This window comes from Gymnoscopelus microlampas, assembly GCF_963454915.1.
Source record: "Gymnoscopelus microlampas genome assembly, chromosome: 4".
Lineage (NCBI taxonomy): Eukaryota > Metazoa > Chordata > Actinopteri > Myctophiformes > Myctophidae > Gymnoscopelus > Gymnoscopelus microlampas.
Window position 1 is genome coordinate 19,158,500 of NC_139941.1, and position 27,486 is coordinate 19,185,985.

The 27,486-nt window shown below is 40.9% G+C and overlaps 1 protein-coding gene across 5 annotated transcripts in view; it reads left to right on the plus strand.

Moving 5' to 3' along the window:
- The window catches only part of smarca2 (SWI/SNF related BAF chromatin remodeling complex subunit ATPase 2), a 69,092-nt gene that overhangs the window by 21,662 nt on the left and 19,944 nt on the right, over positions 1 to 27,486 (plus strand). For 4 of the 5 annotated variants that reach the window (XM_084053991.1, XM_084053992.1, XM_084053995.1 and 1 more), the window contains exons 10-27: positions 740 to 913; positions 1,794 to 1,844; positions 3,699 to 3,829; positions 4,243 to 4,300; positions 4,586 to 4,680; positions 4,861 to 5,011; positions 7,343 to 7,506; positions 8,201 to 8,267; positions 8,393 to 8,503; positions 9,301 to 9,543; positions 11,491 to 11,604; positions 14,158 to 14,265; positions 15,570 to 15,656; positions 16,848 to 16,894; positions 20,968 to 21,134; positions 24,079 to 24,242; positions 26,456 to 26,683; positions 27,316 to 27,393. In XM_084053991.1, coding sequence (XP_083910117.1) covers positions 740 to 913; positions 1,794 to 1,844; positions 3,699 to 3,829; positions 4,243 to 4,300; positions 4,586 to 4,680; positions 4,861 to 5,011; positions 7,343 to 7,506; positions 8,201 to 8,267; positions 8,393 to 8,503; positions 9,301 to 9,543; positions 11,491 to 11,604; positions 14,158 to 14,265; positions 15,570 to 15,656; positions 16,848 to 16,894; positions 20,968 to 21,134; positions 24,079 to 24,242; positions 26,456 to 26,683; positions 27,316 to 27,393 — 2,238 coding nt within the window. The remainder of the gene's footprint in view (positions 1 to 739; positions 914 to 1,793; positions 1,845 to 3,698; positions 3,830 to 4,242; positions 4,301 to 4,585; positions 4,681 to 4,860; positions 5,012 to 7,342; positions 7,507 to 8,200; positions 8,268 to 8,392; positions 8,504 to 9,300; positions 9,544 to 11,490; positions 11,605 to 14,157; positions 14,266 to 15,569; positions 15,657 to 16,847; positions 16,895 to 20,967; positions 21,135 to 24,078; positions 24,243 to 26,455; positions 26,684 to 27,315; positions 27,394 to 27,486) is intronic. The other variant, XM_084053994.1, reaches the window with a different exon arrangement.

A 27,486-nucleotide genomic window follows, 5' to 3' on the forward strand; every position in this document is an offset into this window, starting at 1 on the left:
TTTGGTGGTCCCTGGCCTGAAAAGGTTGAAGACCCCTAATCTGTGAATCTAATGTGATTAATGTGACCCCTACTTCAGTCAATGAAGTCCAGGGCTGAATGTGACATATTGAGACCTATATAACCAAATATTGGTCCTTTGCCAACACATTATTTTGTGAAATAAATGGGTTATATTTCACAGATAGTTATACAATTCTTATAATATATTAAAATACAATCATCCTTAACCTTCAAGTTAAATGCATTATTTCCGTGAACTTAAAAAACTTTTTTGGACTTAAAAAACTTTTTTTTTAAATTTTTTATGGCCTTCCTGCCCTGGCATTTGGCCTTAGTGCCCTCCAAAAATTACAACACCAAAGGCCAAGTGGCCTTGCCCCTAAAATGACGAAATTCCAGGCCTGCTTCCTACAATATCCTACAATAATAATAATAACAATAATAATGATAAAAATAATAATAATAAAAATGTATATGTTTTAGTTTTTTACAAATCAATTGTTTTATTCAAATCGATATTTTTTTAATATAATCGATGAATTAGATTTGTTTGTTTAACTGCATTCATCGATTTTATATAATCGATGAATTAGATTTGTTTGTTTAACTGCTGCATCCCTACTTGATAACTACGCATCCTATTCCAAACTGATATCGCTGCAACGGCTACGCACAGCCGCATTTTCGAGCGTCATCCCCTTTAACTCGTGTTCTCTTGTCCCTTACCTGCCATGTAGGCCGAAGACGAGGAAGGCTACCGCAAGCTGATTGACCAGAAGAAAGACAAGCGCCTGGCCTACCTGCTGCAGCAGACGGACGAGTACGTGGCCAACCTCACCAACCTGGTATACGAGCACAAGGCCGCGCAGGCCGCCAAGGACAAGAAGAAGAAGAAGAAAAAGAAGAAGAAGGTACGGGATGGAAGGTCGCTTTCCACGCTAGTACATGTCAATGTAGTTGTAAGCGAAGTGTGAGCTTAAGTAATGTTGAACCGCTGTTAATACACAGTGAAAGTTCCGCCTAGCGCAAGGCCGCTCAAAAAGGCAGCGCAATTATCGTTGCTATTTGACCGACACACAGTTGTAATTTTGTTTCGATATCGATATCGATATCGAAATGATGGTTGGTCTTAAAATGAGATGTTGTCTGGTGCCATCTGGGCACACTTCTATCTTACACATTGCGTTTGCGTAAGACTTCCTTCAAATTGGTCTCTGACAGGTGGACTTGCCACCATAGCGACGTTAACAATAGATCACCAAGAAAATAAATGTAATATATTCAACCTAAATATGAAAAATATAATCCATTTTCCCACGACATCTACATACTGTAATATGATGACACCTGGGCACAGATGAAGATTGTCTGAAAACATTTGACTCTGAACTGTCTTCTAGTGGATGTGTTCTTTAACATCTATGCCAACTTAAAAGACGCATGAAAGTATGAGAGCAACGACGGTTATGTTGTTTGAAATGTAGATATTAATTTGCTTATGTAAACGGAGCATAAATGAGTCTGTAGACATTTGCCAAGGCCTTTTGAATGACCAGATGGTGTAAGTTTGCAAGATTGTGAACAGATGGTAGCGCCCAGATGAATGCTCATAATCATCAAGTTCTCATTAACAGGCATTAATCTTGCCCTTTAGTTTAAGATCTGATTGAGCCCAGGATTAAAAAACAGTATGTATTATTATTATTATTATTAATAATAATAAATAACAATAATAATTCCCTGGCTAATAGTCTGTGACATTTCATATGTGTTCATATGTTTGACATGCAGAAGATGGATGGAGATGGTGAAGGTACCAGTGCTATAGGACCTGATGGAGAGGTAAGTAGGATTACTGTAGGTTGAAACCACATAAACACTTTTTTCTTTCTTGGTTCATCTGGCACTGTTGACTTCTGTTGCATTATCAAATGAGTGGAGATCTGTTTAAAGAGGCATTCCATGATTTTCTTTTATGTTATATTTTATGTGTGTGGTTCCAGACTATTGAGTTATACAGTAACTGTACCAAACCCACTCATCCACCACCAAATTAGTTGCGGCAACGTCTGAGAATTTATACATAACATCACAAATAACATTGTGACAAAAGGACCACCACAATAACAACAAGATCGGCACTACTCCTCTCCAGGTTCTTCCATTAAATGCAACAGATTATTATTTTTGATATATTGTATGAAACAACCCCACACTGAGGAAGGCTTTGTAGCCGAAACGCGTCTGTCTTGGTCATGTTGCAGGCTTTATTAGATAAATCAAAAGTACCTTTACAAGTTGCAAGTTTTTGATAACTCTTTTGTGACTGGAGTTCCTTCTAGTTTGTTCTTAACCCAGTAACCTGGAACTGTGTCATTTTTAGATTTGAGCTAAAAAGCATTATTTTACACTTTGGGCTATTCAAAAATAGCAGCTATACAAGCTCATAGCGCGGCACCGAGTGCCGCGCTATGAGCTTGTAGATCTGCTATTTTTGAAAAAACGTGTGCAAATCTTTGAATACATATATTTTTAAAGCGAACATTTTTAACTCAAATCTTTGCTTCTGGGGGTCCCTGGAACAACATATTTTGATGGGGGTCTGCGGCCAAATACATATAATTGTGGGGGTCCTTGACATGAAAAAGATGAACACCACTGATATAGAAACATACATTTTTCAGAATACTGTTGGGATTTAGGAGACATGTAGAATCAGCTTCAGGTCTCAATGGGTTAACACACAGACACGATCTCAGACAGAATCATCTTTATTGTCGCATAACAGGTTTACAGGTGTAAAGAAGTGGGTGAAATTCTTGCGTGCTCCCATCATTTTGTAGTGTTCCATGATAAGAGAGACTATAGAGGTAGAGTGAGAGCAGAGAAAAGAGAAAGAAACGTGTGATAGAAACAGGTTAAATAATATACTATATACAGAGAGCATGTGTGATTGAAGGTATGTACATGATGTTTAGAACATTAGCATAATATGCAGGTGTGTGCACATGTTCTTTTAGAAACATTAGCTTCATATGCAGGTGTGTGCACATGTTCTTTTAGAAACATTAGCATAATATGCAGGTGTGTGCACATGTTCTTTTAGAAACATTAGCATAATATGCAGGTGTGTGCACAAGTTCTTTTAGAAACATTAGTATGATATGCAGTCGTGTGCATAACAATCCGCCATGAGGCATGCTTAAAAAAGTAGCATACTAGATACTACATAGTACTGTAGATACTACAAATGTCTTCTAAATCCCAACATTATTCTGAAAAAACGTATGTTTCTATATCAGTGGTTCTCAAACTTTTTCATGTCAAGGACCCCCAAAATGATATGTATTTGGCCGCCGACCCCCATCTCAAAATAGTTTGTTCCAGGGACCCCCAGAAGCAAAGATTTGAGTTAAAAATGTTGGCTTTAAAAGAATATATATTCAAATATTTGCACACATTTTCACAATTTTTCAAAAATAGCAGATATACAAGCTCGTAGTGCGGCACTTGGTGCCGCGCTATGAGCTTGTATATCTGCTATTTTTGAATAGCCAAAGTGTAAAATAATGCTTTTTAGCTCAAATAAAAAAATGACACATTGCATGTCTCAAATAATTGCTTGAGATGACCTGTTAAGCTGAAGCAACTTCATTTTCACTTTGATGTTCACATGCTTGTCTGTTTGTCCATTAGCCCATGGATGAGAGCAGCCAAATGAGCGAGCTCCCAGTCAAGGTGATTCAGACGGAGACCGGCAAAGTCTTACAGGGGACGGACGCCCCAAAGTCCAGTCAGCTGGAGGCCTGGCTAGAGATGAACCCTGGGTAAGACCAACCATTGTTGCTTTTAAATTCTGTACTAGATAAACTTAACCACGTGAAACCCTAGCATCCCTATTCTGGGGGAACATTCGCTGGAAATAGCCGATCTACAAGCTTGTAGATCGTCTATTTTCGGTTAAGACATTTTGTGTCGATGGAAAAAAGAACGGACCAAGTACAGAGCTGACCCCCACCAACCAAGTATTAATTAAAGTATAGAGGGGATTAATCAACACCTCACGAATAACTGTAGAGGATGATTCAGCTACTAATTTTGGCACAGTGATATGAAGTGCTACCCTATAGTATAGCCATCTAACCAAAATAAAAGACTAATCGGTGCAGTCACTGTTACCGTCTTTATCTCTTGCTTGTTCATCAGTTGATGGGTTTTCCTAATTGCCTTTGCAATGCAGATATGAAGTGGCCCCGCGGTCAGACAGCGAAGAGAGTGGCTCAGACTTTGAGGAAGAGGTTAGTGGCCATGTCATTATTCACCGCTGCACAGCGGAGGGTAGATTGAGAAAAACAGCCTTCGTGCTGTTTTTCCAAATCATGTCACCGTCGTCCAGTGGGATTGCTCGTGGTTCAGTGCATCACAGACCGGATTCAGGACCACTGGAGCCTCGTGCACTTACGCACGCACGCACGCACACACGCACACACAGACACACCTTGGGGACAACTCGTTATTTATTATTATCTCCAACCCCTAAGAGTCCATTAAGTCCTAATGTGTTTTCATTATGTGTTTAAAAGGAGGACGAGGACTCTGTGTCCAAGGCGGACTCTGAGGAGAAGAGGCCCGTCGATGCCAGTGCGGAGCAAGTGACAGTCGACACGCACGTTGTCGAGTATGTGTAATTTCCCAGTATACCAGTTTAACATGTCCTTTTCTTTCACCAGTTGAAAACCAAATCAGAAGTCATGAATCAGTCATGGGAATTTAGCAGACGCTTGACTCAACATTAATTTAACTTATTAATGGCACAACAGGGAGACTGAAATACACATTGTCATGCATCACGCTCTAGGTCTGCCAAGCAGGACGTGGATGACGAGTACATCGTGCCAGAGGGAGAGCCCAGTTGCCTCCAGTCTTACTACGGCGTGGCGCATGCCGTCATCGAGAGAGTGGAGAAGCAGTCCACGCTGCTTATCAACGGCATGCTCAAACATTACCAGGTACACACACAGGAACACTTGAGTACAACGCTTTGAAAGACGCTCAGGCTACTGTGCCATCAAGTTGTCAGTCCTTCACTTTCAAACCTCAGAATGCAGCAAATTGTGATCGTTTCCATATCACACCTGACCAAATGGAGTAAATTGGAGTAAATTTAAGACTAAGGATTTTAATGTTTAGCAGATCATCTGAGAATGCCTTTAACACTTCACCTGCCAGAGTTATTTCAGATTTTTTGCTGTTGTCTGCCAGAGATTTTTCATTGAAATTAAAAAAGTACTCAGGAGCCAAGATACAGAATTTTTAAGTTTTGAGTTAACAAGGAAGTGGATGGGAGTCTAAATCTTCGAAAAATCATATCTCCTTGGTCTTTGGGTCAAATTGAAAAAAAAAAAAAAAAAAAAAAAAAATTCCAATTTTTTTTCAATTTTTTCAATTTTTCAATAGAACGCATTAATGCGATCTTGGCGGCCAAGTGCGCTATTTAATAGATCGCATTTATGCGTGATTGGCAGGAATTGAGTTAAAAGCTGCCTCAGCCTGCAAGAATTCAACCATCTAAGTTTAACCATTCTCATAATTGTATCTATCTACATTGTCACACTCCTGTAACTGTCACTGTTTCGTTATCATAAGTGAAGATTTAATGCTGCTAACAAATCGCTTTTTTAGCACTTGGTCGATCAGGCTCCAAATGGTGGCAGACACCTCACAGCTAAATTTCAGCTGCACAATAATTGACGGAGTGTCTGTCAGTAGCACTGTGTGCAGTAGGGTTTTAATCGTAAGCAATAAAGGATTTCCACTAACCGTATGTTTATGCTAGCCAGCTTTATATTAGTCCTGTGATATTCACCCAATCCTCACTTTATAGCATTGTCCCTGAGCTTTCGTTTTATAATGAATATGCTTACATTTAATACATGACTGGTTGTAATGAAACATGAAAATAGAATAGCAATGTAATATAAATATTCAATTTGTTTTGATTATTTTAGGAATCACACAAATGTAATTTCCAATTAACACTGAATAATGAGTGAGCAATAATGTATCGAGCATGGGGGGGGGGGGGATTATTGTGAAGCCCTGTCTGGACCAAGGACCAAAATCAACATAAACAGAAATATTTTTACTGTGATGCCTTATTTGGTGCCTTGGCATCATACTCCCATCATAAGATGTGGAATGACATAATTAAACAATGATGTTAAAGTTGTTCTGTGCAAATTTCCAAAAAACGACTTTTAGCAGCCTCTGCTGGTCATTACCGTCACTGCAGGCCGTTCGTTTATCCTCTGTTACCCAGAATTCCATTCGTTTTCACCGGAAGACGGAAGTGTTTCAAAAAGCGTTCTTTTAATTGTTTTTATACGATCTGTGGATCGTTTCTCTTAGCCAGTGGAGCTTTAGTTACCGTGAGCTGTGTTTTCTTTTTCTGATTTTTTTCGTTCTTCAAATCATACAATCTCTTAAAATCAGCGTGAGTTTCCTTTTGTTATTAGCGCGGTAGTTCCTGGCCAAACAGGAAACCGGCGCGGTAGTTCCTGGCCAAACAGGAACCCGGTGGATTTCCGCTTCCTTTTTCCGGCCAGCTGACGTAATTTCCGAGGGAAAGTCATGCTCGACAGCGTTCAATAGAAAATATATAAATAAAAGGCTTTCGGAGGTGAAATTCATGGAGTGGGTGTTGTGAAACATTTGCCACTTACAAAAGATATACAATTTAACTTTAGTTTTACTGAAAACGTTACCTAGTATTACTTTAAAGTTCAGATTGTCACATAGGGTTTAATTTTCTCACCCATTACCCAACGCAAAAAAAAAAATATATTACTAGTGTATGCCGTTTTTATGTACAGTAATGGTAGAGAAGGAGTGGATTACAAAACAGGCTGTAGAAAACGAGTGAGGGCGATTTGTTTTTCCTGGGCAAGCATTTAAGGGCATATTGTTGTCTCAGCACTCGGAGAAAGGTCCCTTAGGACGTTTTTTATTTAGATGCGGACACATTTCCACAGAGCCCCTCCCTAGCGAGTGATAAGAAATCAAACATGTGTGTAACAGGTGTGTTTGATTTCTTATTATGCTGAGGAAGGCTCTACCGAAACGCGTCCGTATGCTGCCTGTGCCTATATCTAAATGTTACCTATCTAAATGTTACCTATCTAAAGAATCTTAAGGACATTTCTGTGAGTGCTGGCATTTCTGTTTTTATGAACTCTCTGTGCACCCGGTAAACAGATTATTGGTTGGATTCGGTTACGCTCACATCCTTTAAGGTTTTAAGTTATATTGCCTGCTGGTATCTCTCTCCATGGTGTCTCTAGGTCCAGGGGTTGGAATGGATGGTGTCCCTCTATAACAACAACCTTAACGGGATCCTGGCTGATGAGATGGGACTGGGCAAAACCATCCAAACCATCGCCCTCATCACGTACCTGATGGAGCACAAGAGGCTCAACGGTCCCTATCTCATCATCGTTCCTCTCTCGTCAGTAACTCTCTCTCTGGGGGGTCGGGGTGGGGGTGGGGTGGGGTGGTGGGGGGGGGGGGGTGATTCCAAGCAAAGCAAACGCCTGTATTCCTCTCCCTAGCTGAAATACAGTATGCCAAATTACATCTGAAAAAAGAACATTTAAAGACCGTGTGACATCAAAATAAATGTTTAACATTGTTTATCACATATGTTTGTGCTGAACTCGTGCTATAGACAGTATCTGTCCCCAAAATGACAAAAAGCAGGTAAAAATCTCTCTCTCTCTCCGAGTAGTTTGGATATGCCAGAACTGTCCATATAGAGGCATATACAGTATGGAGATACAGTTGTCCAGAACCGCTGATCCAATTGATATGCACATATATGGGTATGGCTATATATGGGCATATACTGATTACATCAGAGATCACCCTATATGGGCTTAAAAGTGACAGGGACTGACATACACAGATCTCCATATATGGGCATAAAAGGGACACAGTTAGACAGACATACAGATCTCCATTTATGGGCACAAAAGGGACACAGACAGGTGGGTACTTTAACATTTTTTTTTTAAAGTATGAAAATAGGACTTAAGTGTGAAATGTTCACATATTATGAATATAGTGAGAGAGTTGTGTGTATTCAGAGAGCTCTTTGTAAAATTCCAATCTGCTTTTGATTATCTTTCTTCTTCCTCATGTAGAACCATGTCCAACTGGGTTTATGAGCTTGATAAATGGTCCCCATCTGTGGTCAAAGTTGCCTACAAGGTGAGAGGTGTCACTGTTTTAGCCTATATTCTTAAATGTAAAAAAAAAAGCATTTTGTTTGAAGACTACATTCTTCATCCTCCTGACAGTGTTTGTTGTTCTTATCCTGTCTTGTGTTGTTAAAGGGCACTCCTGCTTTGCGGCGAGGGTTGGTGCCACAGCTCCGCAGTGGGAAGTTCAATGTTCTTCTCACCACTTATGAATATATCATCAAGGACAAGCAAATACTGGCCAAGGTGACACACTTGAATTTTTTTGCACAACAACTGAATGACAAACTGAACAACAAATGAATGACTCCTCTGTTTCATTATCAGCACTATGACCCCTTTTTCATATACAGCTAGACATTTAATTTAAGCCCAAATATAGTAGGACAGGATCATTGATATGGGTGTCCATGACCTAATCAAAGTCAATCTGCTGGTCCATGGCATAAACCCCCAGTACACACGCATGCACGCAATCATGCACATAGTGTGTGAGAAATTATTTTATCCATTATTGTTTATAATATTTAGGCAGATTTGATGGAAAAAAACATTGATTGCCATCAGCATTAGCAAATGATTTGTATTGTTTTTTTTGGGTAGGATTTGCCTCATTACGCCAGAAGGTTTCCAGTCAGTTGAAAGGCTTAAGTCAGGTCATATTTTTCACTTGAAAATCAGTGATTCTCATTGAGCAAATGGTCATCCAACGAAATATAAATTAGACTTTAAGACCCTGTGTCCTGCGCTCAGGAAAAAAAAATGTTTTTCTCTAAATAATGTGATATCCACTTAATCGCTACTGCACATACTTCGTCATATGATGAATTATGCTATGACGATGAATTATGCTATGAATTTGGCTTGAAATGAGCTATTTAAGCTATTTTTAAATGACCGCTTTTGCTATTTTTTTAATTACTGCAGTTTTTTTAATTACTGCTATATTTATGTTAGCTATTTTTTATATATTTTTGATTATTATTTGTTTGTTTGTTTTGAAATGTTGAAAGTTTCATGCCCAAACATTGAACCATGTGCAGATTCGCTGGAAGTACATGATAGTGGATGAGGGCCACCGTATGAAGAACCACCACTGTAAGCTGACCCAGGTGCTGAACACCCACTATGTGGCGCCGCGCCGCCTCCTCCTGACGGGCACGCCCCTGCAGAACAAGCTGCCAGAGCTGTGGGCCCTGCTCAACTTCCTCCTGCCCACCATCTTCAAGAGCTGCACCACGTTCGAGCAGTGGTTCAACGCCCCGTTTGCCATGACAGGAGAGAGGGTAAGACCCACTTTTTGGCATCTGTGTTCTTGGTTGAGCATTTACTTTCACTTGAACCCCATACGTTGTTGAGCGGAGTCCCTCAGGGCTCTATACTAGTGTCCTTTCTGTTTTCGCTAAGTTTGCTGAAAATAGCCAATGGACAAGCTCACACCGCGTAGCTTGTCGATCTGCTATTATATGCGAAGGTTTTCCACAGAATTCAAATGCTGGGTGGTTAAATGCACAGCAGAAACGGGCCGGAGAGTTTTATGCTTAATCCAAGGGCGGCTGCTATCGATTTTCTTAACCATTACTCTCTATCGATTTCTTTTTTTTATGTTTTGTAATTTTATACATCAACAAATCAATAATTTCTTCAGATAACCACTTATGCCAATTTTTTCTTAATGGTAAATGGACGGCATTTATATAGTGCCTTTCTCCAAAGCGCTTTACAGTGCTTTACAACACACACATCCACAATTAGGGGTTCAGTGTCATGCTCAAGGACACTTTGACACGCAGCCAGGAGGAGTCGGGAATCAAACTTGGACTTCCAAGACGGCCGCTCTACCTCCTGAGCCACTGGCAACGGTAATCGTGAAACGGTGTCACACATAGCTTGTAGATCTGTGTTTTTGCTACTGTATGAGAATGAGAGATATTCAAGGGGAAATATTTGAGAGTCCTTTGTATTGACTGATATTGTGCTTACCCAACATAGTCTGTTGTCTGCAGCACTTTAATATCATTTTGAAACCCCAGTTAATAAGCTGTGCTTTGAACTCATTTTCATGCAAGGAAAAATAGAGCCTGCATACAACTTTTAAGAGACAACTGTGATTATAATCTGTATTGAAAGCTTTGGGGACACAGTAATCATTCCAAAACATGAATGCCGTTGTAGCTAAGACTGTACCTCCTGCAAAGCATATTTTTCGGACTCAATTTTCATTGAGTTACTTAAGGAAGAACATTTCTGTAATTTCAGCTCCAGGTATCCGAATTGCTGGCCCAATCTAAAAAGCAACACCATATTCATCAACTAGAAATAATGGCTTTAGACCGATCAATTGTAATTTTCTTGTGAACGTTGCCAGTAGGCCATCTTGGTACCTCCACACATTTTTTCCCCACTTATTTTTTGAATATTTTGAAATATTAACTTACATTTTATGATGGAAGTCAATGGTGCTCGAATCGGGCTGAAATCACACTTCATAGATGCGTTTTTGTTATATGACCTTTGGGAAAGTAGAACATGACCTGTACTTGCTCGATGGGCAAGAGCTTTTGAGACCTTAGTGTCTGACCTTTGCCTATCTTATTTATTTCTGCTGTTGGTTGTCATGGACTCATGACAGCCAGTTCCCACCTGATGCTCCATACCATAATGAATAACTGCTAGTTTGCATAGGTTTAAGGGTTAAGTCTTAAGATGTTCAGGTCATAGGTGTGCCCTCCAGAGAAGAAGATACAATCTCCTACCATGCTACAGCAACAGACATCTCTGGTAGAGACACACATGCACTTTTCTAAAAGGTTCTCAATAGGCTAAAACTTCCCCAGATTCTGTGAGAGAAACAAGCAACCAGGTCTAGGAAAACCAGCCCAAAAGAAGCGACAATGGGCCACATGAGCACTTTAACATATACATCAGCTATTTGAAAAATATTTTCAAATAAAATCTTGTGGGGAAATTATAATAAGCAGATCTGGCAACCCTGTACGCGTGTATAAAAGGGGTCGAGACACTGGCCACGTTCATACTATACATACTTGGTCGCACGACGGTGTCTCTCACTGAAAACCACTGATTGCTAATAAGAAATGTTGGTGTGCATAAATTAGGCATTTGTGTTCTGGAACAACTGTATCTAGCTACAGTATGAACGTGACCTCAGTTTGATTGACACCCTTGTAACATAATTACTATACCAACCATCTCTTCTCTGACTTCCTCAGGTGGACCTAAACGAGGAGGAGACCATCTTGATCATTCGTCGTTTGCACAAGGTGCTCCGCCCATTCCTCTTGCGCCGACTGAAGAAAGAGGTGGAGTCTCAGCTGCCAGAGAAGGTGGGACAAAGCCCAAGCTTGTAGCGCAAATACACCAACATGGTTTAACCCATTCACTCTTTGACTGCCAGATCAATAGTGTTATAGTGAACCACTGCTGCCAGCAATGACTGTACTTTAGAGGTCTTCACAGGTCAAATATAAATACCCGAACCCAAATGGACCCGTGATTTTTTTACCCGGAACCGAATGGACCCGGCCTATGGTCCAATATGAAGGACCGATACCCGAGTGGACCCGCCAAAAAAATACCCGTAACCGAATGGACCGGGGCCATTGTTAGAAATTGAGATCCGGACCCGAACAGCACCGAGAGCTGTCGGGAACCCACCCGTATAGAACCGTGACATACAAGAGCCGAACCCGTACATAACCCGAGCCTCCGAAAAACCCGAACGCAAAATTGTTTGCCAACGTCATTAGTACAAGTTGTCCAGTGTTAAATAAGACTTGTTTCATACTTTCTTACCTATAAATGTATAGCCTCCATGGTTATGATGTATAATCCCAGTCAATGCTCATTGGACAGCTATACAAAAATAAATCCACGTTCTAGATGTTTGTAATCCTTCTTCATTGCCAACTATAATCCACTTTAATTTCTAATGTTAAACCACATTTAATGTTGTTTAACATTATAATTGGCTTTGGAGTTTCCATTGTGCTTTGAGTAACAACATGTTGATATTAACTTGATTATTTTACAATTTTTAACCATTAACCAAAGCTTTACGTTAAATGACAATATTTGATATAACTGGTGTATATAAATGAGTGGGTAAAATATGTCCAAGGATTCGTCGGTGATGTCATCGCCGACGAATCCTTGCTAAAGTTGCTATCTTTAAAACAACTTCGAACATGGCGTAGCGTCCGTCGCTACTTCCTTGTTGCACAGTGACATCACTGTCGAATCCTTGGTATCTTTGTCCTAGCTTTTCAACGTGTGTGTTGATCAGCGCCGTTAATATGCGCTGTAGTCTTTGCTCGTGGTAGTGAAACACTAAACAGGATTATTATCTCATGTCAACATTCAAGTACAACTATCAGAAGATGTAACTCAGGTAAAGTAATGCGCCACTAAAGTTCTAAAGTTTTCCACCCCTGTCCAAATTGTTCCTAATACAGACAGAGCCTTCGGTCAAGAAAGACGATCATCAAGGCTAATACAGACATAAATATGTTTTAATCATCCTATCCTTGTTAATATATCGCCATTTAGGTCAATGATATAACATTATGTAGTGATATGATAATATAAATAGCAGCCAGTCATTGACTGCGTCACTGCCAGTCTGTCTTCTGAGCGACCGACCTCCCTCCCTCCACTCGGGTATTAATGGAACCGTGCATTTCACAGTCTGAGCCCCGAGAAACCCGCTCGCCGGGTCAACTCGGGTATTAGTGGAACCGTCCATTTCACAGTCGGAGAACCGAGACCCGAGACGGACTGTACCGGCTCCGACCCGGACTCGGAGTCACATCTTGTGAATGGACCCGTGACCGAGCCGGGTACGGGTCGGAACCCGGGTATTTCGGGTTACATGCCTAACCCGACGAGCTCTACTGTACTTTAACTGTAAAATCATGGAATATTCTCTGTACAAATCACGGAGGTCGGCTAATTTTTTTTACGTTTTTTTTACATCATTTCCGGGTCTGTCGTCATCAGGCAGTGAAAGCATCATCCATAGGATAGGTAACAGTGCCATCTAGTGGAAAACCACTGAAACCAAAAACTCGTCCAAACTCGGCGTTGGCAGGGAAAGCCTTGACAGAATTCGACGCGTTAACGCAGCCATGGCAGGCAAAGAGTTAAAACCGGGAAAGCATCCGTGTAATTTTAGATTTTTGCGTTGGCTATTCAGTAGTGTGCTCAACTACTGTTTTAGAAGGCATTTGTAGAATCGACGGTCTTAACCCATTAAGACCTGGAACGCATCTGAGTCACTTTTTGATTTGAGCTAAAAAGCATTCTTTTACACTTTGGCTATTAAAAAATCACACCCTGTGTGAAGCTAGCGGCGCCTTTAATACATTTTGTCATCGATATATGTTCATAATGTGTTTATAGCCACGTGTCACGTGAAGCTTGACCAATCACAACGTTGACGTACGCACACGGACAAAGTCAGGTATAGAGCAGGATCCGCTCGGCTAGTGCCGCTAAAAATAGCAGATCTACAAGCTCATAGCGCGGCACCGAGTGCCGCGCTACGAGCTTGTAGATCTGCTATTTTTGAAAAATCGTGAAAATGTGTGCAAATCTTTGAATATATGTCGTTTTAAAGCGAACATTTTTAACTAAAATCTTTGCTTCTGGGGGGTCCTTGGAACAAGATGGGGGTCCGCGACCAAACGCATCATTTTGGGGTCTTTGACATGAAAAAGTTTGAGCACCACTGATATAGAAACATACGTTCTTTTCAGAATACTGTTGGGAATTAGAAGACAGTTGTAGAATGGGCTTCAGGTAGGCTTTTTGTGGTGAATGGGGGATTTGGTCCGCCTCCGTGTGACATGCTCTCGTGTTTGTCTCTTTTATTCTCACAGGTGGAGTATGTCATCAAGTGTGACATGTCTGCCATCCAGAAGGTTCTGTACCGCCACATGCAGAAAGGCATCCTCCTCACCGACGGCTCAGAGAAAGACGGAAAGAAGGTAATGATGCCAACTTTTTAAAGGGATTCTAGGCAACATTAAGCCTACATTTAAAATATATATATATATATATATTTTGCATTTTTCCCCTCTATCAGCCACTATATAATGATGCTGGGGTGTTTTCCTGCATTGAAACACAGTCCTCTTTCTGAAATCCGTATTTTCCCTAATGTTTATGTTTGTCCGGGGCGTAAATTAACGCACGCATGTGCGCGTCCGTGCGCGTCCGTGTCCGTGTGAACTTTTTACTTTCGTTTTTAAAACGCTCTCAAACTTCGTTTTTGAGCCACAGAATTTACTTTTAAGATAGCGTTTGGATAGAATTTAGTTGTTTAACTTCATATATGTGGTCAATTTATCATGAAAGAGCCTATTTAAAAATAAAAATTCAGAGAACCAGCAGGGGCGGGCAGTTCCGCGAATTATATCCGAATAAAGCAACCTATTTTCGGCATGACCCCTTCAGAAGTCCCCTTAGCTCTATGGAAGTCCCTCCTGCGTCACCCCCTGGTGGTCGGGGAAACGAACTGCTGGAGGCGCGGTGTTTGTTTATCTCTGACTCGCAGTCAATGCCTTTAAGAACAACCTAAAAACGCCACTCTCTGTTCTAACTGCTTTAAATCCTTGTTTAGTTTTTAGTCTCACTGTTATGTAAAGCACTTTGTGAATTCTCTCTGTGAGAAGTGCAATACACTTTTTTACTTACTTATGTGTGACCTAACTTTTATTTTGTTTCAGTACAGTATATATAATTGATTGATTGCACATATGCAAATCATTGTTTACTGTAGAAGCCATCTTGTGCTGACAAATGTGGATTCTGGCGTGGGCTTGGGGAGCGGTGCCCTAAGTCTTTGGATAGTGTCAGCCTGGATGTTGAGAACATGCCTTATAAAGGAAGGGAAACATGTAACATTATGTCTCAGTGAAAGGTTATTCTCAGGCATTGTTATTATAAAAAAATATTGCACAATGCAGATTTAAGACTTATCAGTAGATGCCAATAAAGAGGAAAGCTAAAGAATAGCATGAGCGCTGCAGCTTTGGATGTGAACCCCCCCCCCCCCGCAAAAGCAGAGTTAGGTGATCTATGCCTTTTTAACTAAGTATTTAGAGAACAAAACTAATATTGCCATGGTTAGTGAGGTACTATTCTCATTTTTCTTTCAGTGCAAAAATGTGTTTTCAATGACTTTGCAGGGTCCCACATTGATTTTACAATGACAACATGTTGATTACTGTATGTTTGGATTGCATTTAATTTCCTCTTTCAAATTCTGTACCCTGGTTATTCTCTGCAGGGCAAAGGTGGCGCAAAGACCTTGATGAACACCATAATGCAACTGAAGAAGATTTGCAACCACCCGTACATGTTCTCGCACATTGAGGTGGGTGGTGCTTGGAATGTTGATACCGTACAGGCAATAGATCATTGTGACATACTGAGAGAATTATTATTTGTAGCTCAAAATCATTATTAATACATTTTCCATTCCCAGTCTTGATAATGTCCAGATCATGTAAATTAAATTTACTCTCTAATATAGATTAACCACATGAACCCTAGCACCTCTATTCTGGGAATGTCATAATAGGCGAACATTCAGAGAAAATAGCTAATCTAAGAAGCTTATATCGCAAATGCAACCCTACTGCATTTTCTGTGCTGGGTTACATATTCTCATACTTAAAGGAGCTACACCATGAATTTAAAAAATAATAATAATATTTGATATCATATTGTTTATGTCCCTCAAACGTTTTTCAAAAGGTTTGAGCCTAAATCAAGCCTCAGATATACTCATTCCAACTAACTTCTCTCTGGCTTATAAAGCACTTTCACCTGCAATACCACATTGTCCTGTTTGGCACGGGGCGCTATTGAGCCAGTTTGTATGCATGTTATGTCCTGGTTCTGTGTGGAAAAAGTAAAAAAAAATTTTTGGGGGATTTTTTTTTTGGGTTAGAACTGAAAAACGGGAGGAATTGTTCCCAGACGTGACGTAGGGTGGGGGAACAAATCTGACGGACTGTTTTCAGACCAATTTACATAAAAACCACAGATAGCCTATGAAAGCCTGCATGCTCGAAGTCGGGTATTTGTTGGAACAGAAGAGAGGTGGGGGAGACCAAAAACACACAAAAATGAAGAAAAAGTTAAAATTCATGGTGTAGACCCTTTAAATACTCAATTATATCCAGACGCACACACACATAAATATATATACTTATTAATTGTGGACTCTATGAAGATGTACCACTGACATGGAAACGTTAGTCTGTCTATCTACTTTGCACCTTAAACACAAACTCCAGTGTCTTCCTTCTTTACTTTACTTTAACCCATTGATACCTGGAACGCATCTGTGTCACTTTAGATGTCTTTGGCTATTCAAAAATAGCAGATGTACAAGCTCATAGCGCGGCACCGAGTGCCGCGCTATGAGCTTGTAGATCTGCTATTTTTGAAAAATCCTGAAAATTATTTTTTTATATTTTTTTCCGAAAAACTGTTATGATTTAGAAAATGTTTAGAAGCGTCCTCAGGTCTTAATGGGTTAATTGTTCTCTGTTTCCAGGAGTCTTTTGCAGAGCACTTGGGTTATCCAAATGGTATCATCAGCGGGTGAGTTTATCATCCTATCACATCAGGAAATCATTTTTTTTTCTTTTAAGATCTCAAACTACGATTACGATTTAAGATTTGAGATAGGAATAAGCAGAGATATGAACTGTAGTCAATAAGGCTTCCCAAGCCTCTTGGAGTGAGGATCAGCAACGATAAGTGCATCCTTCATGTCTCCTTTTCAGAATGTTTTTTGTCGGAATGAGTGACATACATGCCATTGAGGAAGCTAATGGCTTCTAGCGAATAGTTGCATTGTGACAGTCTCTTACATGTACAGTACATCCAACAGTACAATTCTGCATTTCCCCAATATTAGGACTTACCACAAAGGCAAACATCGCTGATCTACAAGCTCACAGTGCATCAAGTTTTTTAACATATGGGCTTGATACATTAGAAGGTTGTGAGCTTGTAGATCTGCTATTTTCGCCAAAGATATTTTGCGTAGAGTGAAAACAGGATGCGGCCAATGTAGAGCCTTTGGGGACTCCAGGCAGCTAAATATAAATATATCTTGAAGCCCTAGCCTGCAACATTGGCACTGTGTACCGTCGTCCTGATGGTAAAAGTCGGTATTGACTGTATAACGGGTGCGTTCTATCCCTAGCAATAGCTTTCCCCTTCCTAAGCACCCGGGTCTCATACATTGCTGCCATACTCTCAAGTCGTACCCCAGCTATCTTGCTGGATACATTGATGATTTTATTTAGTTTGTTCTTATTAACCAATGATAATGAGTCATACCAGGAAACAAAACAGAAAGTGAATGCACTCTCCACGAAGGATCAATGGAAGAGTACCATTAAACCTTTTTCCCACATTATACTGTCTCAGTCTGCGCATAAAGTTATTTAGTTTTATATTTTTCTGAATAGCTTTCACTTGAATTAGGTCACCTTGTTCAAAAGCACTGCATTTCTACCTATATAATACCTCTTTCATTTCCTTATTCATCCATGGTTTATCATTTGGAAACACTTTGATCCTTTTGGATACACACCATCTTTAAAATGTTTCATATTACTTCTTGATTGGCTAAGATTGGCTTCCAAAGTTTGCAGGAGTGGCATTATGTTACATTGTTGTTACATTTAAAAAATGTCACATCTTTCAAATCGGCCTCATGGTGGCGCTATAACAGGCCTAAAACTGGGCCGATCGGCGTGAAACTTTGCATGCACACTCTTTAGAGGCAAAAGAAGAACCTCTGCGCCACATTTTTTTTAGCCTTTTATAGAGCCACCAGAAGGTAGATATTTGCACAAAAATAAATATCCAAACATCACGCTAATCGGTACACATTATGTCTTAGTCATTTTCATATTCCATCCTGATTGGCTAAGATTGACTCCTACCACCTGGCTGTGCTCCGAGGAGCAGATCTTTGTTGTTTCCAGATGACTTGCTGTTTTCATTTCGTAATTTGTATGCTATGGTGTACCATTTCTCTCTGACTATATCTCTATCTCTCACACACACACACTCACACTCGCGCTCACTCATGCTTTCTGGGCCGTATGAGCATCCTGTCCTGTCAACTGAAATTAATAACTTTTTGATCTGCGGGAGGCTCCAGTAAATTAGATTTCTCCTTCTAATGCTTTTGTGACACTGTGCTCTATTCCACAGTGTTTGCCATTTATCTTCTCCCAGTCTGCGAGACTGCTGGCCTGTGTCATGATTTTATGGAACTGGCAGATGTTCTTTTTGTGTACCTACTCCACACAGCCACACAAGCACGCACGCTTTTTCTTTTGAAAGCTCAACAGCGCAAAGGATCAATTTTGTTATTGCTGAGGTTATACTAGGGCGCACAAGCACCGATGCACAATGTTAAGCCCTGAAAGAAAGTCAGAGCAGTTTTTTTTTTTGCCAGGGAGTCTGGTGGTTTGATCATTCTAAGACACAAACAGCATTTTTAGCCCATTAAGACCGGGAACACATCTGTGTCATTTTAAGATTTCTTTGGCTATTCAAAAAATAGCAGATATACAAGCTCATAGCGCGGCACCGAGTGCCGCGCTATGAGCTTGTAGATCTGCTATTTTTAAGAAATCGTGAAAAATGTGTGCAAGTCTTTGGATGTCCGTATTTTTAAAGCGAACATTTGTAACTCAAATCTTTGCTTCTGAGTATTCTACAAATGTCTTCTAAATCCTAACAGTTTTGCTATAGTATCAGTGGTTCTCAAAAATAATATAGCCACGGACCCCCATCTCAAAATATTTTGTTCCAGGGACCCCCAGAAGTTGTATGTATTTTCAAGGATTTGCACACATTTTCACGTTTTCTCTTGTATATCTGCTATTTTTGAATAGCCAAAGAAATCTTAAAATGCCAGAGATGCGTTCCCGGTTTGAATGGGTTAATATATCAAATAACCTGACAGATGACTGGTGCAACGACTTGATGTAACTGTAACAGATGTCATATCAGTAGCTCAAAGAGGCCGGGGTTAAAGGCGGTGCAGTTGGAATACAGCATTGTCAACCATCGTGATTGCCATTGAGGAAGCTAATGGCTTCTAGCGAATAGTTGCATTGTGACGGTCTCTTACATGTACCTTGGAGGTACATGTAAGAGACCGTCACAATGCATCACAATCCTGCATTTCCCCAATATTAGGACTTACCACAAAGGCAAACATCGCTGATCTACAAGCTCACAGTGCGTCAAGTTTTCTAGCATATGGGCTTGATAACATTAGAAGGTTGTGAGCTAAGACCTGGAACGCATCTGTGTCACTTTAGATTTCTTTGGCTATTCAAAAATAGCAGATATACAAGCTCATAGCGCGGCACCGAGTGCCGCGCTATGAGCTTGTAGATCTGCCATTTTTGAAAAATTGTGAAAACATTTTTTAAATATTTTTTCAAAAAAACGTTTTAATATTTTTTCAAAAAAACTGTTAGGATTTAGAAAACATTTTTAAGAATCGCCTCAGGTCTTAATGGGTTAAGTATAATGCCTTTATGAAACCTGCCACAATGGAAGATGTAGGCTTTACCGAACAAATTCATGTTTTGAACAACAGCCTGACACATTTAAATTGACAGCCTCAATGTCTGCGTTTATTTACCGTAATTTGTATTTGTTCCATCTCCAGTTTGACATCCATTTGATTGTGAACATTCAGCATGAATTTGTCTGATGTTAGTTCTATAGGGGAGCATGGGGCAGATGCAATGTAATCCTATATTAACCCATTCAATCCGGGTATGCATCTCTGTCATTTTAGATTTATTTGGCTATTTTCTTTAAATCGTGAACATTTGCGCGAATGTTTGAATATATCATTTTTAAAGCGAACATTTGTAACTCAAATCTTTGCTTCTGGGGGTTCCCTGGAACAAAATATTTTACAAAAATATATATTCAAAGATTTGCACAAATTTCGTTCTAAAATAGCAGATCTTCAAAAAATTATAGCAGATCTGCAAGCTCATAGTGCGGCTAAAAAGCATTATTTTACACTTCAATTCAAAAATAGCAGATATACAAGCTCATAGATCTGCTATTTTAGAAAAATCGTGAAAATGTGTGCAAATCTTTGAACTTATATCCTACTATAATCCTACTATAATTCTAGTAACCTCTGTAGTGGTGAAGCTACCCGGTTCTCCTCAGTGGCTGGACCAATTGCTCTGATTTTGCACACAGCCATTGACCATTACCATCTGAACTTAACTGTGAAGCCCGTTTTTCAATTTCATCAAATCTCAGCTTCTTATTAGCGTTTTTGTGTCAAACAATGTCGCCTCCCGGGTTGCCAGATCAGGTGCGCATATCCCCCCACGGATGCGTCGACCGGGTATGGTCTAGTATTTTTAAAGCGAATAGGTTTCACTCAAATCTTTGCTTCTGGGGGGTCCCTGGAATAAAAGATTTAGAGACGGGGGCCGGCGGCGGCCAAATACACATCATTTTGGGGGTCCTTGACATGAAAAAGTTTGAGCACCACTGATACAGAAACATACCATCATTGGCATTGAAGGGTTGGATTTGAAAGGACGCAATATTGCGTCCTCGGCAGTCAATGTGTTAACTTACCACTGATCATGTCCACACAGGCACGAGCTGTATCGGGCCTCTGGGAAGTTCGAGCTGTTGGACCGCATTCTGCCCAAGCTGGAGGCCACCAATCACAGGGTCCTCCTCTTCTGCCAGATGACCACTCTCATGACCATCATGGAGGACTACTTTGCCTTCCGCAACTTCTCCTATCTGCGTCTGGACGGTGCGCAAGTTACATTTATATCAGTAGTTGGGAGTTTAGAAGTGATCTGTGCTCTGCTTTCTACCCCTGTAGAGCTAAACCTCCCTGCAAATTGTACATTAACCCAGTAAGACCTGGAACGCATCTGTGTCACTTTTTCATTTGAGCTAAAAAAGCATTATTTTACACTTTGGCTATTCAAAAATAGCAGATATACAAGCTCGTAGCGCGGCACCGAGTGCCGCGCTACGAGCTTGTAGATCTGCTATTTTTGAAAAATCGTGAAAATATGTGCAAACCTTTTGAATATATATTGTTTAAAACAAACATTTTTTTAACTATATCTTTTGCTTCGAGGGTCCCTGGAACAGTTCGGCGGCCAAATACATAATAATTTTGGGGGCCCTTGACATGAAAAAGTTTGAGCACCACTGATATAGAAACATACGTTTTTTTCAGAATACTGTTGGGATTTAGAAGACATTTTGTAGAATCGGCTTCAGGTCTTAATGGGTTGAAAGTTATTGAGAAGAGTTGCGATTTTTGCCTTTCACACATCTTGGCACAGCTTTGACCGGAAGCAGGTTTGTCCAAAAAAACACACTTGTGGTGATGACAGGATTAGCCTCCAAACGTAGGCGTCGTGTGTCTCATCTCAATATACTGAGGTGGAAAAGATCAAGGGCAGCCTATGATCAGCAGCCTGTTGGCTCATCCAGCTATACGGCAATGTGCTATGACTTAAGGTTAAGATTAGGAGGCCTAATCCTCTGTTTAGGTTACTCGCCTTGGAGTCCAAATTCCCAAACTGTGTTTGAAACGGTTTGACTCTTTGACTCGTTTGGGTCGTGTTCAAGCACACTGTGATATTCCGAGGTAAGTGTCAATATCACTGTGTACTTGCGGAGTTGATCCGGAACCTGTTGGGTACAATATCAGTGGCAAGCAGTGGGGCGGTATTAATTGGCATAACACCTAAATTGGGAGAAAAAAAGCGGGGAAAATAAACAAATAAATATAAAAAAATATGATTTGCTTCTACAAATTGTCTTGTTAAACATACACTGCTACTTTATGTCTTGCCCTTGTGAACAGGGCAAGACATAGAAATAGGTCATAGAAATAGGTCATTATAGAGCACCGAATCCTACCTGGTTTGCGGTTTTCCACCCCCGTTCTGAATCTCCATAGACGTCTTTAACACATCGGGTGCCAAACACGGTCTGAACCGTGTGTTTACATAGTGGCGGTTCCGAAGCTTCGGTGCCGAACACGGTCTGAACCGTGATTTCAGTCTTTTTGTTTTTTCCGTTTTTCTCCGTGCGGGCGGGGCTAGAGCAGCTCTGGGAGCACCCATTGTAATCCTGCGAAGGAAGTGCCAGATCGCTCACCGGAAACACTTTTTTTTCACTCATTGCCTGCATGCACTACAGTGTGGCTGAAATTCGCCTGTGCCCCTGGGTGACTAATTACACTCCTCTGAGAAAAATATAGCAGCCACAGTCAAAAATAACACATCTACAAGCATCTACACAAGTTCATCTATTGGGATATCTAAGAATTCCATGTCATTTGCGCATATTTCAGGCCGGATGGCAAGTAATTGCACATCGGGTGCCAAACACGGTCTGAACCGTGTGTTTACATAGTGGCGGTTCCGAAGCTTCGGTGCCGAACACGGTCTGAACCGTGATTTCAGTCTTTTTGTTTTTTCCGTTTTTCTCCGTGCGGGCGGGGCTAGAGCAGCTCTGGGAGCACCCATTGTAATCCTGCGAAGGAAGTGCCAGATCGCTCACCGGAAACACTTTTTTTCCCCCCATCCGGTTCCTGTCTATTTCCTACTTTGAAACGCCTATATCTCCGAATCTGTTTCCTGTGGGGAAAAACGGTCATGCGCGATGCGCGATCCACCCCCCGTTGTAACTCGGCAGGGTAATGTTATGGTTCCAGCCTGTAGCCAGGCTCATGGCAGAACATGAATCGATGCTTTTTTTTGCGTGGATTTGCTTGTAACGCACGTGGAAACAACAAACAGCAAAGCGCAGTCAATGGGAGAATGCTGGCACCCACGGTAAGTTGTTATGAAAAAACGCTGGCACCCGATGTGTTAATATCGCGTCAAATAAGAACTGTGTTCCAAAAATAAACAAATTATCGCGGCGGTTTGACTCTTATGGATATGAAGCATCAACTGACGGTGAGAAAACGCTAATGTTACTTCCGCCGAATTAGTTACATTTTCGCCAGAAACAGACTGTATCAAATATAAGTGACTGACTATCATAAACGATACAGAACCTCCTCCCTGACAATATCGCTGAGACAGTTTGTTTATTTTTTGACCACAATTCTTATACGAGACGATTCTAAGATGACCCAATGTTATTCTCCATCGAGAAATTACTTTACGAACCAGGGGATGAACGAGTGACGTCAGGACTTCTGTACTCTAAATCCCTTCATACTGCCTTTCAATTATCATTGAGTGTCTGCCTCTGGATCTTTTAACTCATTCACTGGCAGAATTATTTCTGGCCGCGTTTGAACACTGCCAAGATTTTTCATTGAAAAAAAAAAGTACTCAGGAGCCGAGATACAGAATTTTTAAGTTTTAAGTTAACAAGGAAGTGGATGGGAGTCTATATCTTCGAAAAATCATATCTCCTTGGTCTTTGGGTCAAAAAAAAAAAAAATTAAAAAAAAATTATATATATATATTTTTTATTTCATTTTTTTAATTGTTTTAAAAAGTCGTTTTAGTCGTTCTTGGCAGGCATGGCTTATGGACAGAAGTCGTTTTAGTCGTTCTAGGCAGGGAATGAGTTAATACTGCTATGACCCTAGGCATTCTATTCTGCTTTGCATTATACCATATAACACACGCACGCACTCACACACACACACAGTATGTGGAGTGACATAGACCTTCCTGGTTAAACTCTGTGCTCTGTCTTATGTTTTTTAGGAACCACCAAGGCTGAAGACCGGGCCACCCTGCTTACGAAATTCAACGCAAAGGGCTCTCAGTACTTCATCTTCCTGCTCAGCACCAGAGCTGGAGGCCTGGGCCTCAACCTGCAGGCTGCAGACACTGTCGTCATCTTTGACAGCGACTGGAACCCACACCAGGTCAGCTAATGGTGGAATCGTAGGGTTAAGCGATGAATAATTACATTTTAACCCATTAAGACCTGGAACTGTGTCATTTTTAGATTTGAGCTAAAAAAGCATTATTTTACACTTTGGGCTATTCAAAAATAGCAGATCTACAAGCTCGTAGCGCGGCACCGAGTGCCGCGCTACGAGCTTGTAGATCTGCTATTTTTGAAAAATCGTGAAAATGGGTGCAAATCTTTTAAATATATATATTTTTAAAGCGAACATTTTTTTTAACTCAAATCTTTGTTTCTGGGGGTCCCTGGAACAAAATATTTTGATGGGGGTCCGCGGCCAAAAACATATAATTGTGGGGGTCCTTGACATGAAAAAGATTGAGCACCACTGATATAGAAACATACGTTTTTGAGAATACTGTTGAGATTTAGGAGACGTGTAGAATCGGCTTCAGGTCTCAATGGGTTAATGTATGTTTTGAACGCTCAGTCGCTCACCCTTGGGTCACAATATATATATATATATATATATATATATATATATTAAGGCAGTTGAATAGAGCCCCCTCTGAGTTCATCAGTAGCATATCGTTGCATGCTGTCGGGCATTGTTGATCTTGTGTGCAAAGTTGACATTTTGGCCTGAGTGTGGTGCTAGAGGGAAGCTCACTGGGTCACTCATGTTGTTAAGGCTCATTCTCCAGGGAGCATGAATGCACTCGGCGAGTTTTTCAAGGCAATCAGCCCATTAGATTTAGCAGTATCTTGTGGGCAAGCGGACACTTTGGCCTACGGGTGGCACGGGAGGAAAGGTCATAGGGTCACCAATAACAGTAGGGTTAACATGTAAGTGCACAGCAATAAAACCAGTCATTTTTTATATATCATGTTTGGGACCAAAGTGGTGAAAGAATATAAGCACCCTAACTGCTGCTGGGCAGGAACTGAATTATACGTAGTTGTGTTGCGTGCTGAACATAACGGATATTCAAGCTAGATCTGCTATTTTGGTATAGTATAAATATAGTATAAATCAAGTCATATGAGGACATTTCTTTTTCCTACTGTCTTAGAGAACATTCCTCTCAAAAGGCTGAAGACCTATTTCTTTCTGTTAGAAATACCCAGTTGTCATAAAATGTATTCGAATTGAATACTTCAGAGAGTATGTATGAGAGTTCTGTATGTCTGTAACGAAACATGACTGGAAGCAGAGTAATGCCCAGGTTAGCAAGAGGAAACCAACGCTGAGCAGAGAGGAAATGCTTTGATGCGGATGTCAGTACTAACTGCCAATTGACTTGCGTCACGCAGAGCTCAATCTAACGTGTCTGAAGGAGTGTGAAAACCTCAGCAGGTTTGATCAGCCAGGACGAGTGTCTTCCATTTAGCTCAATTATGTATGTACAGTAATGTTGTTGGTGATAAGTTATAAATAATTTTTACTGTATATAGCTTAACACCCGGTTTATGCAGGCAGGGCTTCCCACTCGTATCTGTCCTTCTATCAGTCCCCTCACCCAAGTCTGAATTGCTTTTCTAGATAACTCAAAGGCGCTTTACATAAGCAGAACGACTGCGTTTATTGTTGAAGCAAAAAAATGATATAAAAGAACTAGGAGTGAAAACCGTTGGTGTAACAACGGAAAAGGGGGTTAGGTGGGTTTTGTGGGCTGGGGTTAGGTGGGCTGTCCTAGCTGGGAAAAGGCTGAAGAGGTGGGTTTTGAGGGGGGTTTTAACCCATTAAGACCTGGAACTGTGTCATTTTTAGATTTGAGCTAAAAAGCATTATTTTACACTTTAGGCTATTCAAAAATAGCAGGAAGTACTTCATCTTCCTGCTCAGTACCAGAGCTGGAGGCCTGGGCCTCAACCTGCAGGCCGCAGACACTGTCGTCATCTTTGACAGCGACTGGAACCCACACCAGGTCAGCTAATGGTGGAATCGTAGGGTTAAGCGATGAATAATTACATTTTAAAAGAAGAGAGGGTGGGGCTGCTTTGATGTACAGTAGGTTGGGAGTGCGTTCCACAGAGAGGGGGCGGCAACCGAGAAAGCCCTGTCCTCCCAGGTGACAGGACACCATTATAGACACATGATAGATGACAGACGTCCAGCCAATTGTGTCTTTTTTGGGCCCATTATGAAACCACGTGATAAAATGGTTACGGCTGCGGTTCTGCCATTTCTCATTTAATTATTATTGGCTGGTTGTTTTGTTTTTGTAGGACCTGCAGGCCCAGGACCGCGCTCACCGCATCGGTCAGACGAACGAGGTTCGCGTCCTTCGACTTTGCACCGTCAACAGCGTCGAGGAGAAGATCCTGGCCGCCGCCAAGTACAAGCTCAACGTGGATCAGAAAGTCATCCAGGCCGGCATGTTCGACCAGAAGTCCTCCAGCCACGAGCGCCGTGTCATGCTGCAGACCATTCTGGAAACCGAGGAACAGAACGAGGTGAGATCATAGTGTGTGAAATAATCGTGATATCGATCTGAAGTCGTATCGCCCGGCCCTAACAGAGTTTATCGAGGTCTAATAAAAGAATGTGCGTGCAAGATAGAAAGGAATAAGGAATAACGTAAGTCATCTGTTGCCTATATCTGTTGTGTCACTGTCGACATTGTCTGTCTGTTTTACTGACAACATAAAACGGTACAATTATTGAACCCTTTTGTGACCAATTCCAGCATGTTTAACCCATTAAGACCGGGGACGCATCTGCGTCTCATTTTAAGATTTCTTTGGGCTATTCAAAAATAGCAGATCTACAAGCTCATAGCGCGGCACCGAGTGCCGCGCTATGAGCTTGTAGATCTGCTATTTTTGAAAAAAAAAAAAATCCAGATTTTTTTCAAAAAACTGTTGAGATTTAGATTTTTTTAAGAATGGCCTCAGGTCTTAATGGGTTAATCAGTATTTGTTAGAATCAATATGCGATTGTAGGCTTTATAGAATCAGTTATATTTCCTTTGAGAGCTGGAACTGAGACACGAAAGAACAATGACGGGCACAGCACAGTAGTGATCTTAGACAATGAGGCTAAGAATAGGACATCCCCGTCATGCTCTTTCATCATCCAACCCTAGGAGGAAGATGAGGTGCCAGATGATGAAACCCTCAACCAGATGATTGCCCGTCGGGAAGAAGAATTTGAGCTCTTCATGGTGAGAAAATGTTTGTGTCTTTGTTTTTAATTAGGATGGGAATTTTGACAAGCTTGATCAATATGACCGAGAAAAAATATGTGCACAGCTTGT